At 49.9% G+C, this 20,082-nt stretch overlaps 1 protein-coding gene across 5 annotated transcripts in view; it reads right to left on the bottom strand.

The window, feature by feature from the left end:
• The window catches only part of LOC123757091 (cartilage acidic protein 1), a 293,121-nt gene that overhangs the window by 102,951 nt on the left and 170,088 nt on the right, over nucleotides 1-20,082 (bottom strand). For all 5 annotated transcript variants that reach the window (XM_069323801.1, XM_069323802.1, XM_069323799.1 and 2 more), the window contains exons 7-8: nucleotides 16,028-16,165; nucleotides 2,707-2,858 (exon numbers count right to left, since the gene is read on the bottom strand). In XM_069323801.1, coding sequence (XP_069179902.1) covers nucleotides 2,707-2,858; nucleotides 16,028-16,165 — 290 coding nt within the window. The remainder of the gene's footprint in view (nucleotides 1-2,706; nucleotides 2,859-16,027; nucleotides 16,166-20,082) is intronic.

Below are 20,082 nucleotides of genomic sequence, written 5' to 3'. Positions count from 1 at the left end.
TGATGCAGCAACCTAACCTAGCTTGCAACACGGATGCCGCCTATACTCTGAACAGTAATAACATAAGGAGAGTACTGGAGAACAAGCAGAGAAAATCTCTCGCTAGACTCCGGGTCAAGGTGTCAGTGACCCAACAGGCAGCATGACGGAGGTAAAAGTGGCGACTGTCACCCGGAGACAAGGGCACAGCAACCAACGATCCCGTTCAAGACGGGTTGGAACCCGGAAGACACATTCAATGGTCCCCCGAGCCCAGACCTTGGTTTCCAGTGCCCATAGGGGTAACAACTACGGGAAGCCCGGGCAAGGTGTTGCTAACCGGTTAAGAAACTCAAACATAACAAGAGGGTAGAGGATAGCACTGAAAACCCCTGCGACGTGTACAATCACGGGGGCCTAGCAGAGGGCCGCCAAACACTACCAGTGGAACTATAGCCACACTAGGCAGACCCCCACCAGGCAGAAAAATAAAAACAAAAGAAAAACCCCACAAAAGTACACCGTCTCCAGAGGTAACAGGAACCGTCCGCCGCTTAGGTGGCAGGCCGTGAAACACCTTGACGCCCTAACCAGCACAATATCAATCCCTACCCAGGGCCAAACAAGGGCCCCAAGCCCCAGCTGGCCCCAAGGGCAAGGCAAACGCCGAGAAGCAAGAACCTCTAAACGGAACAGTTCCCGAACGCCCCAGGGAAGAGAACCCTGTTACGCAAGGGCAGTACTCACAGGGCGCTTAGGGAAGTCAGCCACTAAGCGCATGCAGCCCTGGCACTGATGAGGTACTCCTGGCCACCGCACTACACAACACACGGCAGTGAACGCCACACAAGGCAAACACCGCCTAGGAAACTGAGGCCAGAGAAGCGTCTAACCCGGTTGACATTAGCGAATGAACTGAAGCTTGGTAGCCGGCGCGGTAGGTCCGGGGCTCTCCCCTTCCCCCTCTCGGGGCGGGGAGGGCTGCGCGGACGATCGGCGCGGCAGTAAAGTGTGATGTTTGCTTGTTTCCTTGTGATTGTAGGGAGTTTCTACCTCTCTGTTCGGTTTTTTGTTTTAGTTTTTTACCATGTGGGGTTTGTTTTGTTACGCCTAACTTTCTGGGTGCCTAACCCCGGTTGATGACAGATAAGGAAAACCCCAACCACTAAGGGGTTTTCCAGGGCCATTGCTCCCTGAAACCTCTCTGAAGGGGCCAGGTTCTGGCGCTGGTCCCTGGTAGGTCTGAACTCCGTAGCTAATGTCCCGGTCTAATATAACATACATTAGCCCGATAAGCTCCAGGGAGCCGTAGGGGCTCCCCACAGAAAAATACTTGTTTCATGAATGCTTTATTGTATTAGATGGAGATTCTGCAGGCTGTCTCTGGCTGGTTGGCAGTCTACTGAGCCATTTGCCAGAAGGGTCTTGGAAAGGGGGGGGAGGAGGCAGGAAGTGAGAGTGTGGGGGAGACCAGGAGTGAGGGAGTGGGGGAAGAGGTGCAGTGAGGGTTAGGGAGGGGATGAAAGAGGTAGGCGGCCTGCTTGCCATGTGAGAACCCCCTGATGCCAAAACAAACCCATTACCGACCTTCGGTAATATCGACCTCCAGACCGTTATATGAGGCTCTAAATACCGGTCTCCCAAACCGGTCGTTATTACCGGCAGATCGGTATAAAAGAGGCCGTTAAATTGAGTGGATACTGTAATATTATTCAATAGTGTGTAGTGTGATATATTTATATAATAAAATGTGTGAATCATCGCTGTATTCAAAATTATGGTGTGCATATTATTGATTCAATTATTGTGTTCATAAAACAATAAACAAATACTTTGTCGGTTATTACACTATATACACAGGTTATATATACGTATCTGTATGTTTTGTTCACCATAACGAACCACTAAGTTGATATTGCAAGTCAAAAAGCAGGGAGGTGCGGCTACCACATCTGCCAGACAGCCTCTCACCGCCACTCCCTCAATGACTCCCCACTCGCCCACATCCTCCTTCCACCATACTGTTTTTGCTTTTACAGTAGTGGGAGGAGATTACTCCTCCCACTACAGTACTAATTATCACAACAATCCTGCTATTATCAGAATCCTGGTCATTTTTATCACAGTCAGAGGTTTTCTATAATACTATCATCGCTAAATAATAGCATGTACATATATAATATGGCATTTTTAGGCGATTCTGTGGTCAAAAGCTGAACAGCAATGCTGTGAGCTCATGCTATATGCGCCAGCCTTGGTGGCTCACTCAGTACTGAGAACCTCACACCCGGGAATGTGGCCCACGATTTTTTTAAAATGGGGTCTGTTTACAAGAGCCCTGATGAAGGTGAGGTGAACCCTGTGTATCCACGGGCCGTGTAAATCTTGTGTAGTACTCCAACACGTTATATGACGTGATGTGCAATTCATAGCAAGTTACTCAACACGTCATATGACGTGTTGTGCAGTTTATGGGTTAACAGCCTAGCAAGGACACTTAAAAGAACAATCAATGCATCGAGGATTGTAGGATGAATCAGTCTGTCTGGTGTTTGGCAATGTCCTAGAAAAAGTAGGACATTGGTGAAGTGAACAAGCAAGTGGTATCAGCTCAATTTTTGTTACTGCATATAACCTTATTGGATTTTGTCCAAATTATTATCTAGTACGAGAGGAAATTACTCTATTGGAGCACACATAAAACTATAAAGCAAAAACTGCACTTACCCTAAATCTGGGATTACTCTCATCATCTGTTGTCTGAAGGAAAATTCGATGCGAGCCATTCCAGTTGCTATAAACTATGTCTAATTTACCATCACCATTAAAATCAGCCAACATTACTCCCCAATCACCATCTTCAAAAGCATCAGAAATACCTAAAAAACAAACACTCACATTAATTAAAATGCTTTGATCAATCCATACACTCAGACATTCTTAAATTTCAGCAAGTCAGTAATTTACCAGAGTGCCTACCATGTCATATAAACTTTCATACTGTGCCTGACTCCTCTCAATGGCTGTAAGTTGACTGGTAGAGTATTGCCATCCTGGTATATATTTACAGCAATGATTGGCTGCCAAAAGCAATGTGCACCTTACCAGTGCTGAGTGAAGGGCAATAATTAACTGGACACCATCAATGATCACCAATGTGAGTTGACCAAATACGTTACATGATTTGTATGACAGTATAGCTTACACTGAATTTCAGATTTATCAGTAAAAAACCAGCATTGAATGTAATGAAACACCATTTTCTGGGCGAGCCCCAGAGGCTCCCTGGAGCTATCAGACTGATATTAGCTATATTAGTCTGGGGCTTCAGCCTTAACCCTTAAGTGGCTCTGGGCTATTTGGCCTTTGTCACCCACAGACGCATAAAAAAAAATTAAATAAATTTGTTTCTCTTATAAATCTGTTAATTTGTTTTCCCTGATCATAGGAACAATAATAAAAAAATCGTAAGTGGCATATTTTGGCTGCAATAGGGCGGGGAAGTCTGGCAAAAAAGAAGTGCTGACTCAGCAAGCGTCGGAGGAGGTCTGCTTCGCCACAACTGTCAAGACAGGAGTTACCACAAAGATATAATTACAGAGCACCACTTGGTTTCCGAACCCCTTGGGGACGAGACCCGTCGGTTAACATGTAAGTTCGTATACGAGAAATAGAGGGGAAAAAATAAACTAGAAATGTAAAAAGAAATTTTTCCGAAAAATTTATGAAAAAAACTCTAGGGAAAAAAATCGTCAGGTTCATGGCGTAAATGCGACCGTGTTTTGTTTGTACTCATCAATAAGTGAAGTCCTGATCCGCTTTATAAAAGTCCTTAATTGTTCCTAACTGATTATTAAGACGTCTGGCAAACATCCTCTGGATGTTTCCTGCCAGCCTGCAGGAACATCCTGCCTAAAATATACGATGATGTACTGTACATTTAAGAAACAAATCTGGGTCACAGGTCTGTGGAGTGTGGTTAGGCTTATGGAGTCAGCCGGTCCCTCCCCCACCACCGACACACCTCCCCCTCTCCCCCCACCACCGACACACCTCCCCCTCTCCCCCCCACCACCGACACACCTCCTCCTCTCCCCCCACCACCGACACACCACCCCCACCCCCCACCCCAAACCCATACACATACACACACACACACACACACACACACTCTCAAAGGTCACGTGGTTCACGGTTCACTTCAACACCCATATATCGCTTCCTGCTTGCCTGCCTGCCTGCCTGCCTGCCTGCCTGCCTGCCTGCCTGCCTGCCTGCCTGCCTCCTTCCCAGCCTGCCTCCTTCCCAGCCTGCCTCCTTCCCAGCCTGCCAGCCTGCTTCCTTCCCAGCCTGCCTCCTTCCCAGCCTGCCAGCCTGCCTCCTTCCCAGCCTGCCTCCTTCCCAGCCTGCCTGCCTGCCTCCTTCCCAGCCTGCCTCCTTCCCAGCCTGCCTCCTTCCCAGCCTGCCTCCTTCCCAGCCTGCCTGCCTGCCTCCTTCCCAGCCTGCCTGCCTGCCTGCCTCCTTCCCAGCCTGCCTGCCTGCCTGCCTCCTTCCCAGCCTGCCAGCCTGCTTCCTTCCCAGCCTGCCTCCTTCCCAGCCTGCCTGCCTGCCTCCTTCCCAGCCTGCCAGCCTGCTTCCTTCCCAGCCTGCCTCCTTCCCAGCCTGCCAGCCTGCTTCCTTCCCAGCCTGCCTCCTTCCCAGCCTGCCAGCCTGCTTCCTTCCCAGCCTGCCTGCCTGCCTCCTTCCCAGCCTGCCAGCCTGCTTCCTTCAGCCTGCCTCCTTCCCAGCCTGCCAGCCTGCCTCCTTCCCTGCCTGCCAGCCTGCCTCCTTCCCAGCCTGCCAGCCTGCCTCCTTCCCAGCCTGCCAGCCTGCCTCCTTCCCAGCCTGCCAGCCTGCTTCCTTCCCAGCCTGCCTCCTTCCCAGCCTGCCAGCCTGCCTCCTTCCCTGCCTGCCAGTCTGCCTCCTTCCCAGCCTGCCTGCCTGCCTCCTTCCCAGCCTGCCTGCCTCCTTCCCAGCCTGCCTCCTTCCCAGCCTGCCAGCCTGCTTCCTTTCCAGCCAGCCTGCCTCCCTCCCTGCCATCATGCTAACGGGTAGTGTGTGTTAGGCTTATCTTCGGGAATGAGCCGGTCTCACCCCCACCACCAACAAACCACCCGCCCCCTACATCCCATCTCTCAAGGTCACGCGGTTCAACCGCGTGACTACCACTCACTCCCTGCCTTCAAGCTAGCCTGCCTGCCTGCCTGCCTGCCTGTCTGCCTGCCTGTGCCTGCCTGCCTGTGCCTGCCAGCCTGCCTGCCTGTGCCTGCCAGCCTGCCTTTCCCTCCCTAATTCTCACTACTTCCATCCCTTCCTGCCTACCTCCTAGCATCTCTCCCTACCTCCCCCTCCCTCTTAGCATCTCTCCCTACCTCCTAACATCTCTCCCTACCTCCCCCCCTCTCTCACTGATTCTCCCCCCCCCCCTCATTCATACTGCCTCCCACCTAAGCTCCATCGTCCATCCACCCACCACTGACGCAATGCGTGCATTTGGAGCCAACATGGTGCACAGATGTTACTTGATTGTGCAGATATGTAAAACAAAAGCACAGAATGAACATTCCAGCCTTATGGCAATTCAAAATAATAGGAATAATAGGCCGTGAATCTGTGAAGTCACAGTAAGCAAACTGGACCATCTCCCACCCACCACCACAGGCCGGCGTGACGCTTGGCGGACCCCTTCCTACCCGAACTTTGTTCGGGTAGCATGACTCCCCAACCCCAATCGGGAAACTGGAAGTTTCGGATAACTAAAGTTCGGAAACCAAGTGGTGCTCTGTATCTAAATATTTCAATGTCTCTGATTGATATTTTCTTCATTTTTTGCTGTAATGTTATTCAATAGTGTGTAGTGTGTCATATTTATATAATAAAATGTCTGAATCATCGCTGTAGTCAAAATTATGGTGTGCACATTATTGATTCAATTATTATGTTTAAAAAACAACAAACAAATACTTTGTTGGTTATTACACTATATACACAGGTTATATATAAGTATCTGCATGTTTTGTTCACCATAACTAACCACTAAGTTGATATTGTGAGTCAAAAACAAGGAGGAGTGGCCACCACATCTGCCAGCCAGCCTCTCGCTGCCACTCCCTCCCTCAATAACTCCTCACTCGCCAACATCCTCCTCCCAACATACTGTTTCTGCTTTTATTCACTATATACACACATTATATATAAGTATCTACATGTTCTGATTCACCATAACTGTTCATCTAAGCTGGTATAGTGCACAAAGAGCATAGTGGCCACCCTTACACAGCATGACAAGTCAGGAAGATGATGCCACCTCCCTCCCCAAAATGACTTCTCCCAACACTCCTTTTGCTGTTATTGCACTATATATACACGTTTTATATAAGTATCTACATTTGTGGTCACCATACCGAACCACTAATCTTGTATGGTGATGGCAGACAGTAACAGGTGGCTACACACAGCTAATGCTCCCTGCCTCCTTCACTGGTTCAAGGCAAGACACGCTGACATTCCTCCTTCAAGTATACTGTTTGTGGTGTTATTACCCTATATACACACATTATATATAGGTATCTACACGTTTTGTTCACCATAACTGTTCAACTAAGCCGGTATAGTGCCCAAAGAGCATAGTGGCCACCCGTACCCAGCATGATAAGTCATGCAGACGTTGCCACCTCCCTCACCAAAATGGCTTCTTCCAACACTCTTTTCGCTGTTATTACACTATATATACACGTTATATATAAGTACAGTGGTACCTCGCATAACGAATTTAATCCGTTCCAACGCCGCCGTCGTCATGTGAAACCGGCGTCATACAAAACAATTTTCCCCACCCAAAACAATGTAAATACAAATAATCTGTTCCACCCCCTAAAACAACAATATGACATTATACACTGGTAATATTATACTGTACATGTTAAATAAATGTTTGTTTGACTGTTTCCATGTGTATATTCACTTTACCTTATGAAAAGTCGTTGCTGGCTTGAGGGAGCCGATCGGGAGGGAGGGAGGAGAGGGCTTATGGGGAGGAGGGAGACACCACCTCTGGGTCAGGGGGGCTCGCTCTCTTAGGGAATTTAACCCCACTAGGACCGGGTTGTGGTTCAATATCACTAGCACGTCTCTTCCCACCCTGTCCACTGACCATATCACGTGTCACTTGCTGTTGTCTTCGTTTGAGGATGTCCCTAAATCGAGACAGCACATTGTCATTAAACAGGTTCACGCACCGTGTTGTCACCGCCTTATCAGGGTAATGCTTTTCCGCAAATGCTGTCACCTTTTCGAACATGCCCAGCACGTCCCTGATCTCACTAGATAGGATAGCATCCTCGCAGACCTCCTCCTCCCCCGATGAGAGCTCCTGTACCTCCTGTTGCACCAGCTCTTTCTGCAGTTCCAGGAGTTCCTCGGTGGCCAGTTCATCACTGTGCTCCTCCACCAACTCCTGCACATCAGCGGCATCCACCTCCAGACCCAGTGTGTGTCCCAGAGCGACAATATCATCCACTAAAAGAGCCTCCGGGTCATCCACAGGTGCGGATGCAGGTGCAGGACCGAAACCTTCGAAGTCTCGCTCAGGGACACACTCAGGCCACAGGTTTCGCCATGCAGAGTGTAGGGTTCTCCGTGACACCCCTGCCCAGGCCTTATCTATCAAACGCAAGGCCCCCATGATATTGAACTGCTCCTTCCAGAATTGTCTGAGGGTCAGCTCTGTGGTGTCAATCACATGAACACATCTCTCCAACAAGGCCTTCATATAGAGCTTCTTAAAATTAGCAATGACCTGCTGATCCATGGGTTGGAGGAGTGGCGTGGTGTTTGGAGGAAGAAACTTGATGGTCATGAACTGATTTTCAGGGAACAGATCATCTTGCAGTTGGCGAGGATGCGCAGGTGCATTATCGAGCACAAGCAAGGCCTTGAGTGGTAACTGCTTGTCGACGAGATAATTTCTCACTGTGGGGCCGAAAATGTCATTTACCCACTCACTAAAGAAGATCTGCGTGACCCAGGACCTCTTGTTCGACCTCCACATCACATTCAGCCGTGTCTTGTGAACCTTAAACGCCTTGAACACTCGTGGATTTTCCGAGTGATAGACGAGCAGCGGCTTGACCTTGCAATCGCCACTTGCATTGGCGCAGAGCACGAGAGTAAGGCGATCCTTCATCGGTTTGTGGCCAGGCAATGATTGTTCCTCTTGCGTGATGTAGGTCCTTTTCGTCAGTTTTTTCCAAAAAAGGCCGGTCTCGTCACAATTGAAAACTTGTTGTGGCAGAAACTGCTCCTGATCAACAAATTTCTGGAACTCTGGCACAAAAGCCTCAGCAGCACCTTTATCAGAGCTGGCAGCCTCCCCATGTCGCACAACACTGTGTATACCACTCCTTTTCTTAAAGTTCTCAAACCAGCCACGGCTTGCCCTAAATACCTCCTCATCTTCAGACGACGCACCTGGTATCTTCCTGACAAGGTCCACATACAGCATCCTAGCCTTTGCGCAAACGATAGCTTCAGAGACACAATCGCCATGCAATTGTCGTTCATTCATCCACACCAGCAGTAGCCGTTCCACATCTTCCAGGAGTTTTGGACGTTTGCTGGTGAACTTGCTAACTCCTTTGGCCACGTCAAGCGTCTTATATTTATCCTTGCCCTTCAGTATGGTGGATATTGTTGAGGGAGCCCTGCCATACTCCCTGGCAAGATCAACCACACGAATACCACTGCTCGTGCTTTGCTATGATCTCTTTCTTCACTTCCACAGTGATTGCCTCTTTCTTCCACTTGCAAACTCCTGCTTTCGCAGGCTGCTTTTTGGACGACATCGTGCGTTCAGAATTGTAATCACAAAACCACAAAAAAAAAAAAAAAACACGAATATCAGAATTGTGTGTGGAGCGATACAGACGGATACTGGTCGTGTGAGACACCAATACAACACTGTCGACAGTGGCGGCGTGACCCCACCATGTGGTGTTGACGTTACACAAACGAGCGTTTGTCATATGGGACAATTTCTCGCCGATCGGGCCAGTCGTTACCCAAAATATTCGTCTTGTGGGGCGATCGTTATGCAAGGTACCACTGTATATACATTTGTGTTCACCATAAGGAACCACTAAGTTGGTATGCTGAGTCAAACAGCTGCATGGAGTGACCACCACACACCAGCCAGCCTCCCACTAGCTGCCACTCCCTCCCTCCCTCACCTGACTCGCCAACAATCTTCTCCCACCATACTGCTGTTTTTGCTTTTATTGACTATATACAGACATTATATATAAGTATCTGCATGTTTTGTTCACCATTGCAAACCACTAAGCTGGTATAGTGAGTCCAGACAGTAAAAGGTGGTTACACATTTGTAACCACCTTTTTACAAGGTGGTTACAAATGTGGCGGGTGGAAGCCCGCCAGGAGTTCAGAAACGACGGGTCCGACTTGAGACAACGCAAGACAAGTTTTCTGTCGTGTCTCCCGTCGTTTCTGAACTCCTGGCGGGCTTGCTTGCTTGCTTTGGGGAGTTTTTCTGTTCAGCAGATGTTCCATCTCTTTGTGCCGCCTGGGTTTCGGTGGTCGGGCCCGAGATCTTCCCGCAGCTCCGCCTTTTCCTGGGCTCGGAGGGGCCTTGTCGGGGCTGCTTACGTTCTGCCTCATGGTCTTACCTCCGGGTGGTGGTCGAGTGGCTTCGTGGTAGGTGTCCCACCTGCGTACTTCTCTTGGCAGTAGTATGGGGTATTTTGGTAGTCTTTCCTTTTCCTGTCCCTTCTTAGGTGGCTACTCTAGTTAGAGTCGGCTTGGTTTTCTGGTGGGGGTTGGGGGCGGTCGTCTTGCCGCATACTGTCGCCTCTTTCGTGCGGCGCTGGCGGAGCCACTTCGGCTTGCTTTCGGTCTTGGTGTTGCTTTTGCACCGTTAGTAAGCTGTCTCGTGCGTCGTTTCACCTCCGGTCTGTTCGTGCGCCGCTTGCACCGTCCTGGTCTCTGGTCAGCGTGCTCTGTCTTCTCGGTTGGTTGGGCCCCTTCGGTTCCGGTTTGTTTTTTCGTCGGCTCTTTTTTTCCTTTTGGCATTTGCCTCTGGGGGTCGGGTCGCTGAGCTTTCTTGCTCCTTCGGTTTTAGCGTTTTGGTTGTTCGGTGGCAGCAGTCTCCATCTTTTCTGGCGCAGGGTGGGGCTGCTGCGTTCTGGAGGGGTCTATGTTTTGTTGGTGCTTGGTTGGTCAGGCCGGGGATGTGTCGTGTTTTGTGTTCAGTGGCGGCCCTCCGCTGTTGTTTGCGTGCCACGGCATCTGTGTCCGGGGAGCGTTTTGCGTTGATCCGATTCTGTTCTTCCCGGTTCGCGGGTGATGGTGTCCCGGGTTGTCAGTCGTGTTCTTGCGGCTCAGTTGCCTATGTTTTTCCCTCATGCCTGTGGCGTTTGTGGCTTCGCTGCTCTCGCTGCCGTCTGAGCGACATGTCCTTGCGGTCATTCAGGCGTGGATCTTTGGTGTTCGTACGGGGGCCTTGCTGCTCGTTCTCGTGTTGTTCCCAGGACTTTTCGGGGCTGTGGCGCCTTGAGTTGGCGTTATGCTGCCGGTTGTCGCTTCCGTGGGGGGTGCGTGGTGTCCGCCTCCCGGTTCCATCCCTTTGGCCTTTCTCTGTGGGTAGTTAGCTCCGGGGAGCTGACGGGGCTCCCCCCAGAAAACCAGCATTGAATGTAATGAAACACCATTTTCTGGGTGAGACCCGGAGGCTCCCCGGCAACCCTCCCTCCCTCCGGTCGGCGGTTTTTGTGTGTTTTGACATCCAGCCTCAGAACTGATGGGTGGATAGCCGGTGTGGGAGGTCTGGAGCTCCCTCTTCCCCCTCCCGGGAAGGGGGCAGCTGCGCAGACAGCGGCGCGGTGATGTGTGACGTCATACTAGTTTGCTTGTTTTCTGTTGGGGAGTTCTATCCACTAGTTCGGCTTTAGGTAGCAATTTTAACCAGAATAGGGGTTTGTTTTGGAATGCTTACCTTTCTGGATGCTTGACCCGGTCCATGGCGGACATAGAATGCTTCCAACCACACGGGGGTTTCTATAGGCCATTGCGTCCCTTGCCTCTCTGAGGGGGCCAGGTTCTGGCCATTCTGTGTAACCACCTTTTACTGTCTGGACTCACTATACCAGCTTAGTGGTTTGCAATGGTGAACAAAACATGCAGATACTTATATATAATGTCTGTATATAGTCAATAAAAGCAAAAACAGTATGGTGGGAGAAGAATGTTGGCGAGTCAGGTGAGGGAGGGAGGGAGTGGCAGCTAGTGGGAGGCTGGCTGGTGTGTGGTGGTCACTCCATGCAGCTGTTTGACTAAGCATACCAACTTAGTGGTTCCTTATGGTGAACACAAATGTATATACTTATATATAACGTGTATATATAGTGTAATAACAGCGAAAAGAGTGTTGGGAGGAAGCCATTTTGGTGAGGGAGGTGGCAACGTCTGCATGACTTATCATGCTGGGTACGGGTGGCCACTATGCTCTTTGGGCACTATACCGGCTTAGTTGAACAGTTATGGTGAACAAAACGTGTAGATACCTATATATAATGTGTGTATATAGGGTAATACCTCCAATAGGGTAACCTCCAACGGCTCATAACCCGCTTCAGCGAGGCCTCTCAGGCTTTCGGACTCACCATCAGTCTGAAGAAAACACAAGTCATGGGACAAGGAGTGGACTCCCCACCTGACATCGGCATCTCTGATTCCAAACTGGAAGTCGTTCACGACTTCGTGTACCTGGGCTCCACAATCTCTGACTCCCTCTCTCTTGATACGGAGCTAAACAAACGCATCGGTAAGGCATCTACTACCATGTCCAGACTGACAAAGAGAGTGTGGCCCAACAATAGGCTAACTGAGTATACTAAGATTCAGGTTTACAGAGCCTGTGTCCTGAGCACTCTTCTTTATGGCAGTGAGTCTTGGACACTCCGCGCCCGTCAGGAAAGACAGCTGAATACCTACCACATGCGCTGCCTTCGACACATCTTGGACATCACCTGGCAGGACAAGGTGACAAACAACAACGTCTTGGGGAGAGCAAGAATCACCAGCATGTACACAATGCTGAAACAGAGACGAATGCGCTGGCTCGGGCACGTTGTGCGAATGGGCGACGGCAGGATCCCCAAGGATCTCCTGTACGGAGAGCTGATGCAGGGAAAGCGTCCAACAGGCAAGCCCCAGCTACAGTACAAAGACGTATGCAAGAGGGACCTGAAAGCCATGGACGTCGATCTAGCTATATGGGAGACACAGTGCAGACCGTTCAGCCTGGAGGCAGTCTGTTCAAAGAGGTCTCTCCAAGTTCGAGGAGTCACTTGCCAAGGAATCGGAGGCAAAGAGACAGAGAAGGAAAGCCGGTAGCCAGGAAGACAGACCAGAATCGGACTTCGTTTGTGCTCGGTGTGGGAAGGACTGCTACTCTCGGATTGGCCTCATCAGTCACACCAGACGCTGCACCAGAATTGACAACTAGGGTGCAACTCCATAGTCTCCCGAGACTGAAGGATGCCTACTACTACTACTATATAGGGTAATAACACCACAAACAGTATACTTGAAGGAGGAATGTCAGCGTGTCTTGCCTTGAACCAGTGAAGGAGGCAGGGAGCATTAGCTGTGTGTAGCCACCTGTTACTGTCTGCCATCACCATACAAGATTAGTGGTTCGGTATGGTGACCACAAATGTAGATACTTATATAAAACGTGTATATATAGTGCAATAACAGCAAAAGGAGTGTTGGGAGAAGTCATTTTGGGGAGGGAGGTGGCATCATCTTCCTGACTTGTCATGCTGTGTAAGGGTGGCCACTATGCTCTTTGTGCACTATACCAGCTTAGATGAACAGTTATGGTGAACAGAACATGTAGATACTTATATATAATGTGTGTATATAGTGAATAAAAGCAGAAACAGTATGTTGGGAGGAGGATGTTGGCGAGTGAGGAGTTATTGAGGGAGGGAGTGGCAGCGAGAGGCTGGCTGGCAGATGTGGTGGCCACTCCTCCTTGTTTTTGACTCACAATATCAACTTAGTGGTTAGTTATGGTGAACAAAACATGCAGATACTTATATATAACCTGTGTATATAGTGTAATAACCAACAAAGTATTTGTTTGTTGTTTTTTAAACATAATAATTGAATCAATAATGTGCGCACCATAATTTTGACTACAGTGATGATTCAGACATTTTATGACATAGAGACAGGTAGAGACAGCTACTCCTACCTCTACAACAGCCACTGAAGTACTTAACCCGTAAGAGCAGGCTTCGGGGGAGAGCTATTACGATAATCTCCTTCAAGAGAGATTAGGCCTGCTCTCTCCTACCATCAAGCTACTTCAGTACATCTAAAACATCTAAACACTACAAGCAAGTGTAGTAAATATTGAGTCAAATACGTTTTGCCAGGCGCAAACGTATCATCACACTCGCTCTCCACCCTCCCCTCTCCCTCGTCGCCGATCACCAAACTCCCATTTCCAGCCTGCCTGCTTCTGACTGGTGAATCGACATCTGCACCACTGCACCTCTGCACCTCAGCGCCCTCTACCTAGCTGATGTCTGGGCCTGAACCAGTCATTGAAGTTAGAATATTCTGTGCTCTCAAGCTGTAAACAACCAACTGATATACGCTCTGTTTATTGGTGGAGGTTCTCAGCTACCGCTATATTCCCAGCACCTGTTTAATCATTTTTCTGTCTTTATTTTATTTGTAGAGTAATGTCACCACAGTTCTTATTTTTATGTTATATTTTTTTGACTTGTTAATTTGCACTGTACATAGCCAAGGAATTATCTTATTCATAATTTGTTTTTAAGTTAATTAAAGTTTCATTGTTCATACTAGGTGTTTTGCGTGTCTTCCCTTACTTTACCACAGACAACAGCCAAGCAGTCAACATTTTTTTTTTCTTTTTTTTTTTTCTCTAAATGTGATTAGGCATTAACATCAGCCAAAGTGAGGACTGCATTACCATCTACACTTTCCCGTCACACCGACCCACAAGCACATCAGTTAAAAAATTGGAGTAGTGGGCTACCGGCTTAACCAGGGTAGCTTCCCCTCCCCACAAGAGGTAGCACTAATGAGGGCAGGGCTAGTTGGATGAAGTGTTGCTTGTTTGTTTTCTTTAGGGGAGATATTTTGCTCTTTTGAGCTCAAGACTTCATACTGCAACCAACAAGCAGAGACAAACCTGTAAAAAGAGGTTGGACCCATCATTCCGTAAGAGGCACCAAAGCAAATCTGCACAGACCACAGATGGCACTGCATGGTAGCAACGAGATCTCAAAAAATATGTCTCCAAGGCATCAAATAGTATCCAGAATCATACTCGAGGGGTAGCAGCCAAGCAATCCTACTCATTTACAGAGAAAGGATATGCCCATGAAGTGAATACTAAAACACAGAAACAATACACAAAGCCAATGGCCACCACAGGACAACTAGAGTCCAAGGATGGCTGGCACTTATCTTGAAGTAGTTCTTGTGTACATTCCCAGAAGGTGAAGAGACGACGACGTTTCTGTCCGACCTGGACCATTATCAAATCAACTGTGTTCCAGTCGTGCCCATGACTGACAGACTGGAACACTACAAGTAGATCTACCCATCATCAGCAACAAAACTGAGAATAGTAGCTGACTGAGGGCTGGGGCCAGGTCGTGTTGTGATGGTAATTGGTACCGACGAGTTTCAAGCTAGTTTTAGTGAGTCCCTTGTTCTGTGTGAATTGTTTGCATAATTGTTTGGCAGTTTTGAAGTTTTATTTGCTGTGAACCCTCTAGTTGTCTGTAAAGATTTGCTGCCTTTTCACAATGTACAAAGTACTTTATAGAGCATCTGTTTCTAATTTTGCTAATTTTGCTTTCTGGACCTCAGTAGATCCTCAGTGTACTACAGTGGTACATTGAGGCTCTGATACCACAGTCCCTAAATTACTAGAACTCTGGTTGCACGCCTACTAAACATGAAGATCAGAATCTGATGTGCTCACAGAGACGAAGAGGACCATAGAGATCTAAGTTCAGCTTCATAACCAAGTAAAACCACCAAGAAAGTACAGGCAAAGCAAAACAACTACACATCTTGATGAAAGAAAGAAAAGATGGAAACAATAGAAGAGGTAGTACACCCAATGTCAGGAAAGCCAGCACTAGCATCTCAGAATGCCAGCTCAGGTCACCCCAAGGGTTCCAGCAGCAGACCCAGCTCCTCAGGTGCAGGGAAGAATTAAGACTAACCGGAAATGGTAATTTCATGACATTCAACACTCAATGTCTGGGCTGGTGCTCAGTTGCTTCTTGGTGCATACTACCAATGGAGACTGATAGCAAAACCAATTTTCAGATTGAAACCAGAGTAATAAACAAACAATAATGAATATGCTGACCTGTGTGATGAAAAGGCTGGAAATCCAAGGATGAAGGAAAGACGATCTAAGTGACTGGAAAGATGCCAACCCTCCATTACAGTATTAGAAACTCCAAGCCTGAATATTAGTTTTAGAATATTAGAAAAGAATGCAATAACAGCAGCATACTGGCACACAGTGTGTATAGTACTGAACGTGTATTCACATCAGGCAGAGGCTAAATCAATCCCAGTATGCTTCCTGACCCAATGAGTGAGAAGTTGGTGTGAAATGACACTAGCACTAGGTGGGCAGAGATAGTTACAAAAGCCTAAAATATTAGTCATGGTCCTTGGATGCCAGTACAGTAAGTTAGGGAGACCTACTGAGGGGGCCAACCCAGAAAGATAAGTAGAGTTGTTATGGTTACTATTGAAGGTACAGTACAATAGCAAACAATAAAACAGTAGAGTGAAAAAGTAATTCACTGTACGGGAACATGGCCACATATTAGGTCTCAAAACCTATGAGGTCCATTATGCAGTAATGAATCATGTTCCCAGTTTTCAGATGCAAAAGTTGTCACAAATACTTCCCCCATACCTGATTCAGCTGCCACATCAGTGAAAGTTCCATTTCCATTATTTTTGAACAGGAAATTTGGGCCATGCTTATTCTTGCAAAAGATGTCACTTCTCCCATCTTTACTGAGAATTGGGCCCACTGTAACTCCACGACCACCTACAAAAAATAATTACAATATTAATTTACAGGCCTTGTAAAATTAGCATTGAATGTAATAAAACTAGCATTAAATGTAATGAAATGCCATTTCTGAGTGAGACCCGGAGGAGGCTTCCCATGAGCTTATCCAGGCTGATATGGATATGTCAGACTTTGGCATCAGTCAGTGTGAATGGAGTTTTTAGGCCTACCAGGGACCACGAGCCAGAACGTCCCAGAGAGGGACGAGGAGCAATGGCCTATAGAAACCCTCATGTGGTTGGAAGCATTCTATGTCTGCCATCGACCGGGTCAGACACCCAGAAAGGAAAGCATCTCAAAAAACCAGCGTTGAATGTAATGAGACGCCATTTTCTGGGCGAGACCCGGAGGCTCCCGGAGCTTTTACCAGGCTGATATGCTAATGTCAGACTTTGGCATCAGTCATGTGAATGGAGTTCTAGGGCCTACCGGGGACCACGGCCAGAACCTGGCCCCCTCAGAGAGGCAAGGGGAGCAATGGCCTACAGAAATCCCCATGTGGTTGGAAGCATTCTATGTCTGCCATGGACCGGGTCAAGCATCCAGAAAGGTAAGCATCCCAAAACAAACCCCTATTCTGGTTAAAATTGCTACCTAAAGCCGAACTAGTGGATAGAACTCCCCAACAGAAAACAAGCAAACTAGTATGACATCACACATCACCGCGCCGCTATCTGCGCAGCTCCCCCCTACCCGGGAGGGGGAAGGGGAAGCCACAGACCTCCCACGCCGGTTATCCACCCATCAGTTCTGAGGGTGGATGTCAAAACATGCGAAAAACCGCCGGCCGGAGGGAGGAAGGGTTGCCGGGGAGCCTCCGGGTCTCGCCCAGAAAATGGCGTTTCATTACATTCAACGCTGGTTTTCTGGGGAGAGCCCCGTCGGCTCACCGGAGCTAACTACCCACAGAGGAAGGTCAAAGGGACAGAACCGGGAGGCGGACACCACGCACCCCCCCTCGTAAGCGAGACAACCGGCAGCAAACGCCAACCCAAAGCGTCACAGCCCCGAAAAGTCCCGGAAACAGCACGAGAACAACGAGCAGCAAGGCCCCCGTACGAACACCAAAGATTCATGCCCGAATGACCACAAGGACACGTCGTGCAGATGGCATCGAGAGCAGCGAAGCCACGAACGCCCCTGGGCATAGGGAAATAACAAAGGCAGCTTAGCCGCAAGAACACGACTGACAACCCGGGACACCATCACCCACGAACCGGGAAGAACAGAACCGGATCAACGCAAAACGCGCCCCGGACACAGATGCCGTGGCACGCAAATAACAGCGGAGGGATGCCACTGAACGCAAAACACGACACACCACTGGCCCGACCAACCAAGAACCAACAAACCAAGGACCCCTCCAGAATGCAGCAGCCCCACCCCGCGCCAGAAAAGATGGAGACTGCTGCCACCGAACAACCAAAACGCTAAAACCGAAGGAGCAAGAAAACTCAGCGAGCCGAACCCTAGAGGCAAATGCCAAAAGGAAAAAACCAGCGTTGAATGTAATGAAACGCCATTTTCTGGGTGAGTCCTGGAGGCTCCCCGGAGCTATCCCAGGCTGATATGCTAATGTCAGACTTTGGCATCAGTCATGTGTATGGAGTTCTTAGGCCTACCGGGGACCACGGCCAGAACCGGGCCCCCTCAGAGAGGCAAGGGGAGCAATGGCCTATAGAAGCCCCCGTGTAGTTGGAAGCATTCTATGTCTGCCATCGACCGGAACAGGCACCCAGAAAGGTAAGCGCCCCAAAACAAACCCCTATTCTGGTTAAAATTGCTACCTAATACCGAACTAGTGGATAGAACTCCCCAACCGAAAACAAGCAAATTAGTGTGACGTCACACACTGCCGCGCCGCTGTCTGCGCAGCTCCCCCCTCCCCGGGAGGGGGAAGGGGGAGCCCCAGACCCCCCGCGCCGGCTACCCACACCTCAGTTCTTGAGGCTGGATGTCAAAAACGCGAAAAACCGCCGACCGGAGGGAGGGAGGGATGCCGGGGAGCCTCCGGGACTCACCCAGAAAATGGCGTTTCATTACATTCAACGCTGGTTTTCTGGGGGGAGCCCCGTCGGCTCCCCGGAGCTAACTACCCACAGACAGAAAAAGAGGGACTTACCCGGGAGGCGGTCGTCGCTCACCCCTCAACTCGAAGCCGAGACAACTGGCTGCAACCGCCGACCCAAAGCAACACAGGCCCGACGAGGGCCAGGGACATTCACAAGGTAACGAGCAGCCAGGACCCTGTTCGACCGCCAAAATCCCCGCGCCCGAATATCAGACCAAGACATATTCCCAAAGACGGCAGCAAGAGCCGCGAACTTACGAACGTCATGGGCACGGGGATAGACCGCAGGCTGGCTAGACCTAATAACCCTGCGGACGACCTGAGAGACCCGAACCCGCGAACAGGGAAGAAGGGAAACCGGATCAACCCACAGCGCGTCCCCGGACACAGAAGCTGTGGCGCGCAAATAACGGCGAAGCGCCGCAACCGGACACAAAACATGATGCACCCCCGGCCTGACCAACCAAGCATCAACCACCCATGGACCCCTCCGGAACGCAGCAGTCTCATTCTTCGCCAGAAAAGAAGGAGACGGCTGCAAACGAACAAAACTATCACCACGACCAAAAGAGCAGAAACCCCTGCGCCGGAGGAGAGCATGAAGCTCCCCTACCCGACCCCCAGAGGCCAAAGCCAACAAGAAAAGTGCCTTGGAAAAACAATCCTGGACCGAAGGGGCCACAACGAAACGAGGAGATGAAAGGAAAGCGAGCACTCTGTCCAAAGACCAGGACGGCTCAGGCGACGCATGAGCAGGCCGGAGGTGAAACAATGCACGAGACAGCTTGCGAAACGGCGCAGACGTAACATCGATACCGAAAGCAAGCTGAAGCGGCTCCGCCAGCGCCGCACGATACGAAGCGACAGTGTTAGGCATAAGATGACGGTCCTGAAACAACCACGAGAGGAAGGACAAGACCACCCGAACAGACAAGGAGCTAACACGACGAAGACGCAAAAAGAAACGGAAGGACCGCCAGGAAACTTCATACTGCCGCCGAGAAGAAGCCCTCAGGTGGGACACCAACAAGGAGGCCACCTGATCACCATAGAGATGATGATAGACTCGAGTAAAAAAAACCATACGCGAAGACTCGAGGAGAAGATCGAACCAGCTACGTGACGTACCGGCCCGATCTGCTGAAAGAGGCGGAGCCGCGGGAAAACCCTCGGGTTCGGACACCGAGCAACCAGCGCCTGAAACCAAGGCTGGGCCGGCCACCAAGGGGCCAGAAGGACAACTCTCCCCCGGTAAGTCTCTAAGCGAGTCAGGACCTGGAGCAACAGCCGAACTGGGGGAAAGAGGTACAGGAACCCCCACCTCGACCAGTCGAGCCGAAAGGCATCGACCCCGACGGCCTCGCAATCGGGGAAGGGCGCCGCATAAACGGGAAGACGCCGCGACCACGCCGACGCGAAGAGGTCCACTTCGGGGCGCCCGAACGTCTGGCAAAGCCAACGGAAGGACTCGTCGTCGACCGTCCACTCCGTGGAGAGGGGAACGAAGCGAGACAGGGCGTCGGCCAAGACGTTGGACACGCCCCGTACGTGAACCGCCAGGAGAGCCAAACCCCGAGAACTCAGCAGACGAGTCACCCGAAGCGACCAACCCCAAAGAGACAAGGACCGCATCGAACCCCCGCGGTTCAGGCAATGAACCACCGGAGAGCAGTCCGAATGGAGCCGAATCGTCGATCCGCGGGCCACCCGAATCCTCCCCAGAGCAAACCACACTGCCGCGAACTCCCGCACCGTACTGTGAGCTCGACGGAAGGACGGATCCCAACGCCCCTGGCCGGCCTGGTGAGCACTGGTCACAAAA

This window comes from Procambarus clarkii, chromosome 13 (genome assembly GCF_040958095.1).
Source record: "Procambarus clarkii isolate CNS0578487 chromosome 13, FALCON_Pclarkii_2.0, whole genome shotgun sequence".
Classification (NCBI taxonomy): Eukaryota; Metazoa; Arthropoda; class Malacostraca; order Decapoda; family Cambaridae; genus Procambarus; species Procambarus clarkii.
The sequence above is the reverse complement of the archived record's forward strand: the minus strand, read 5'-3'. Positions and strand labels throughout refer to the sequence as shown.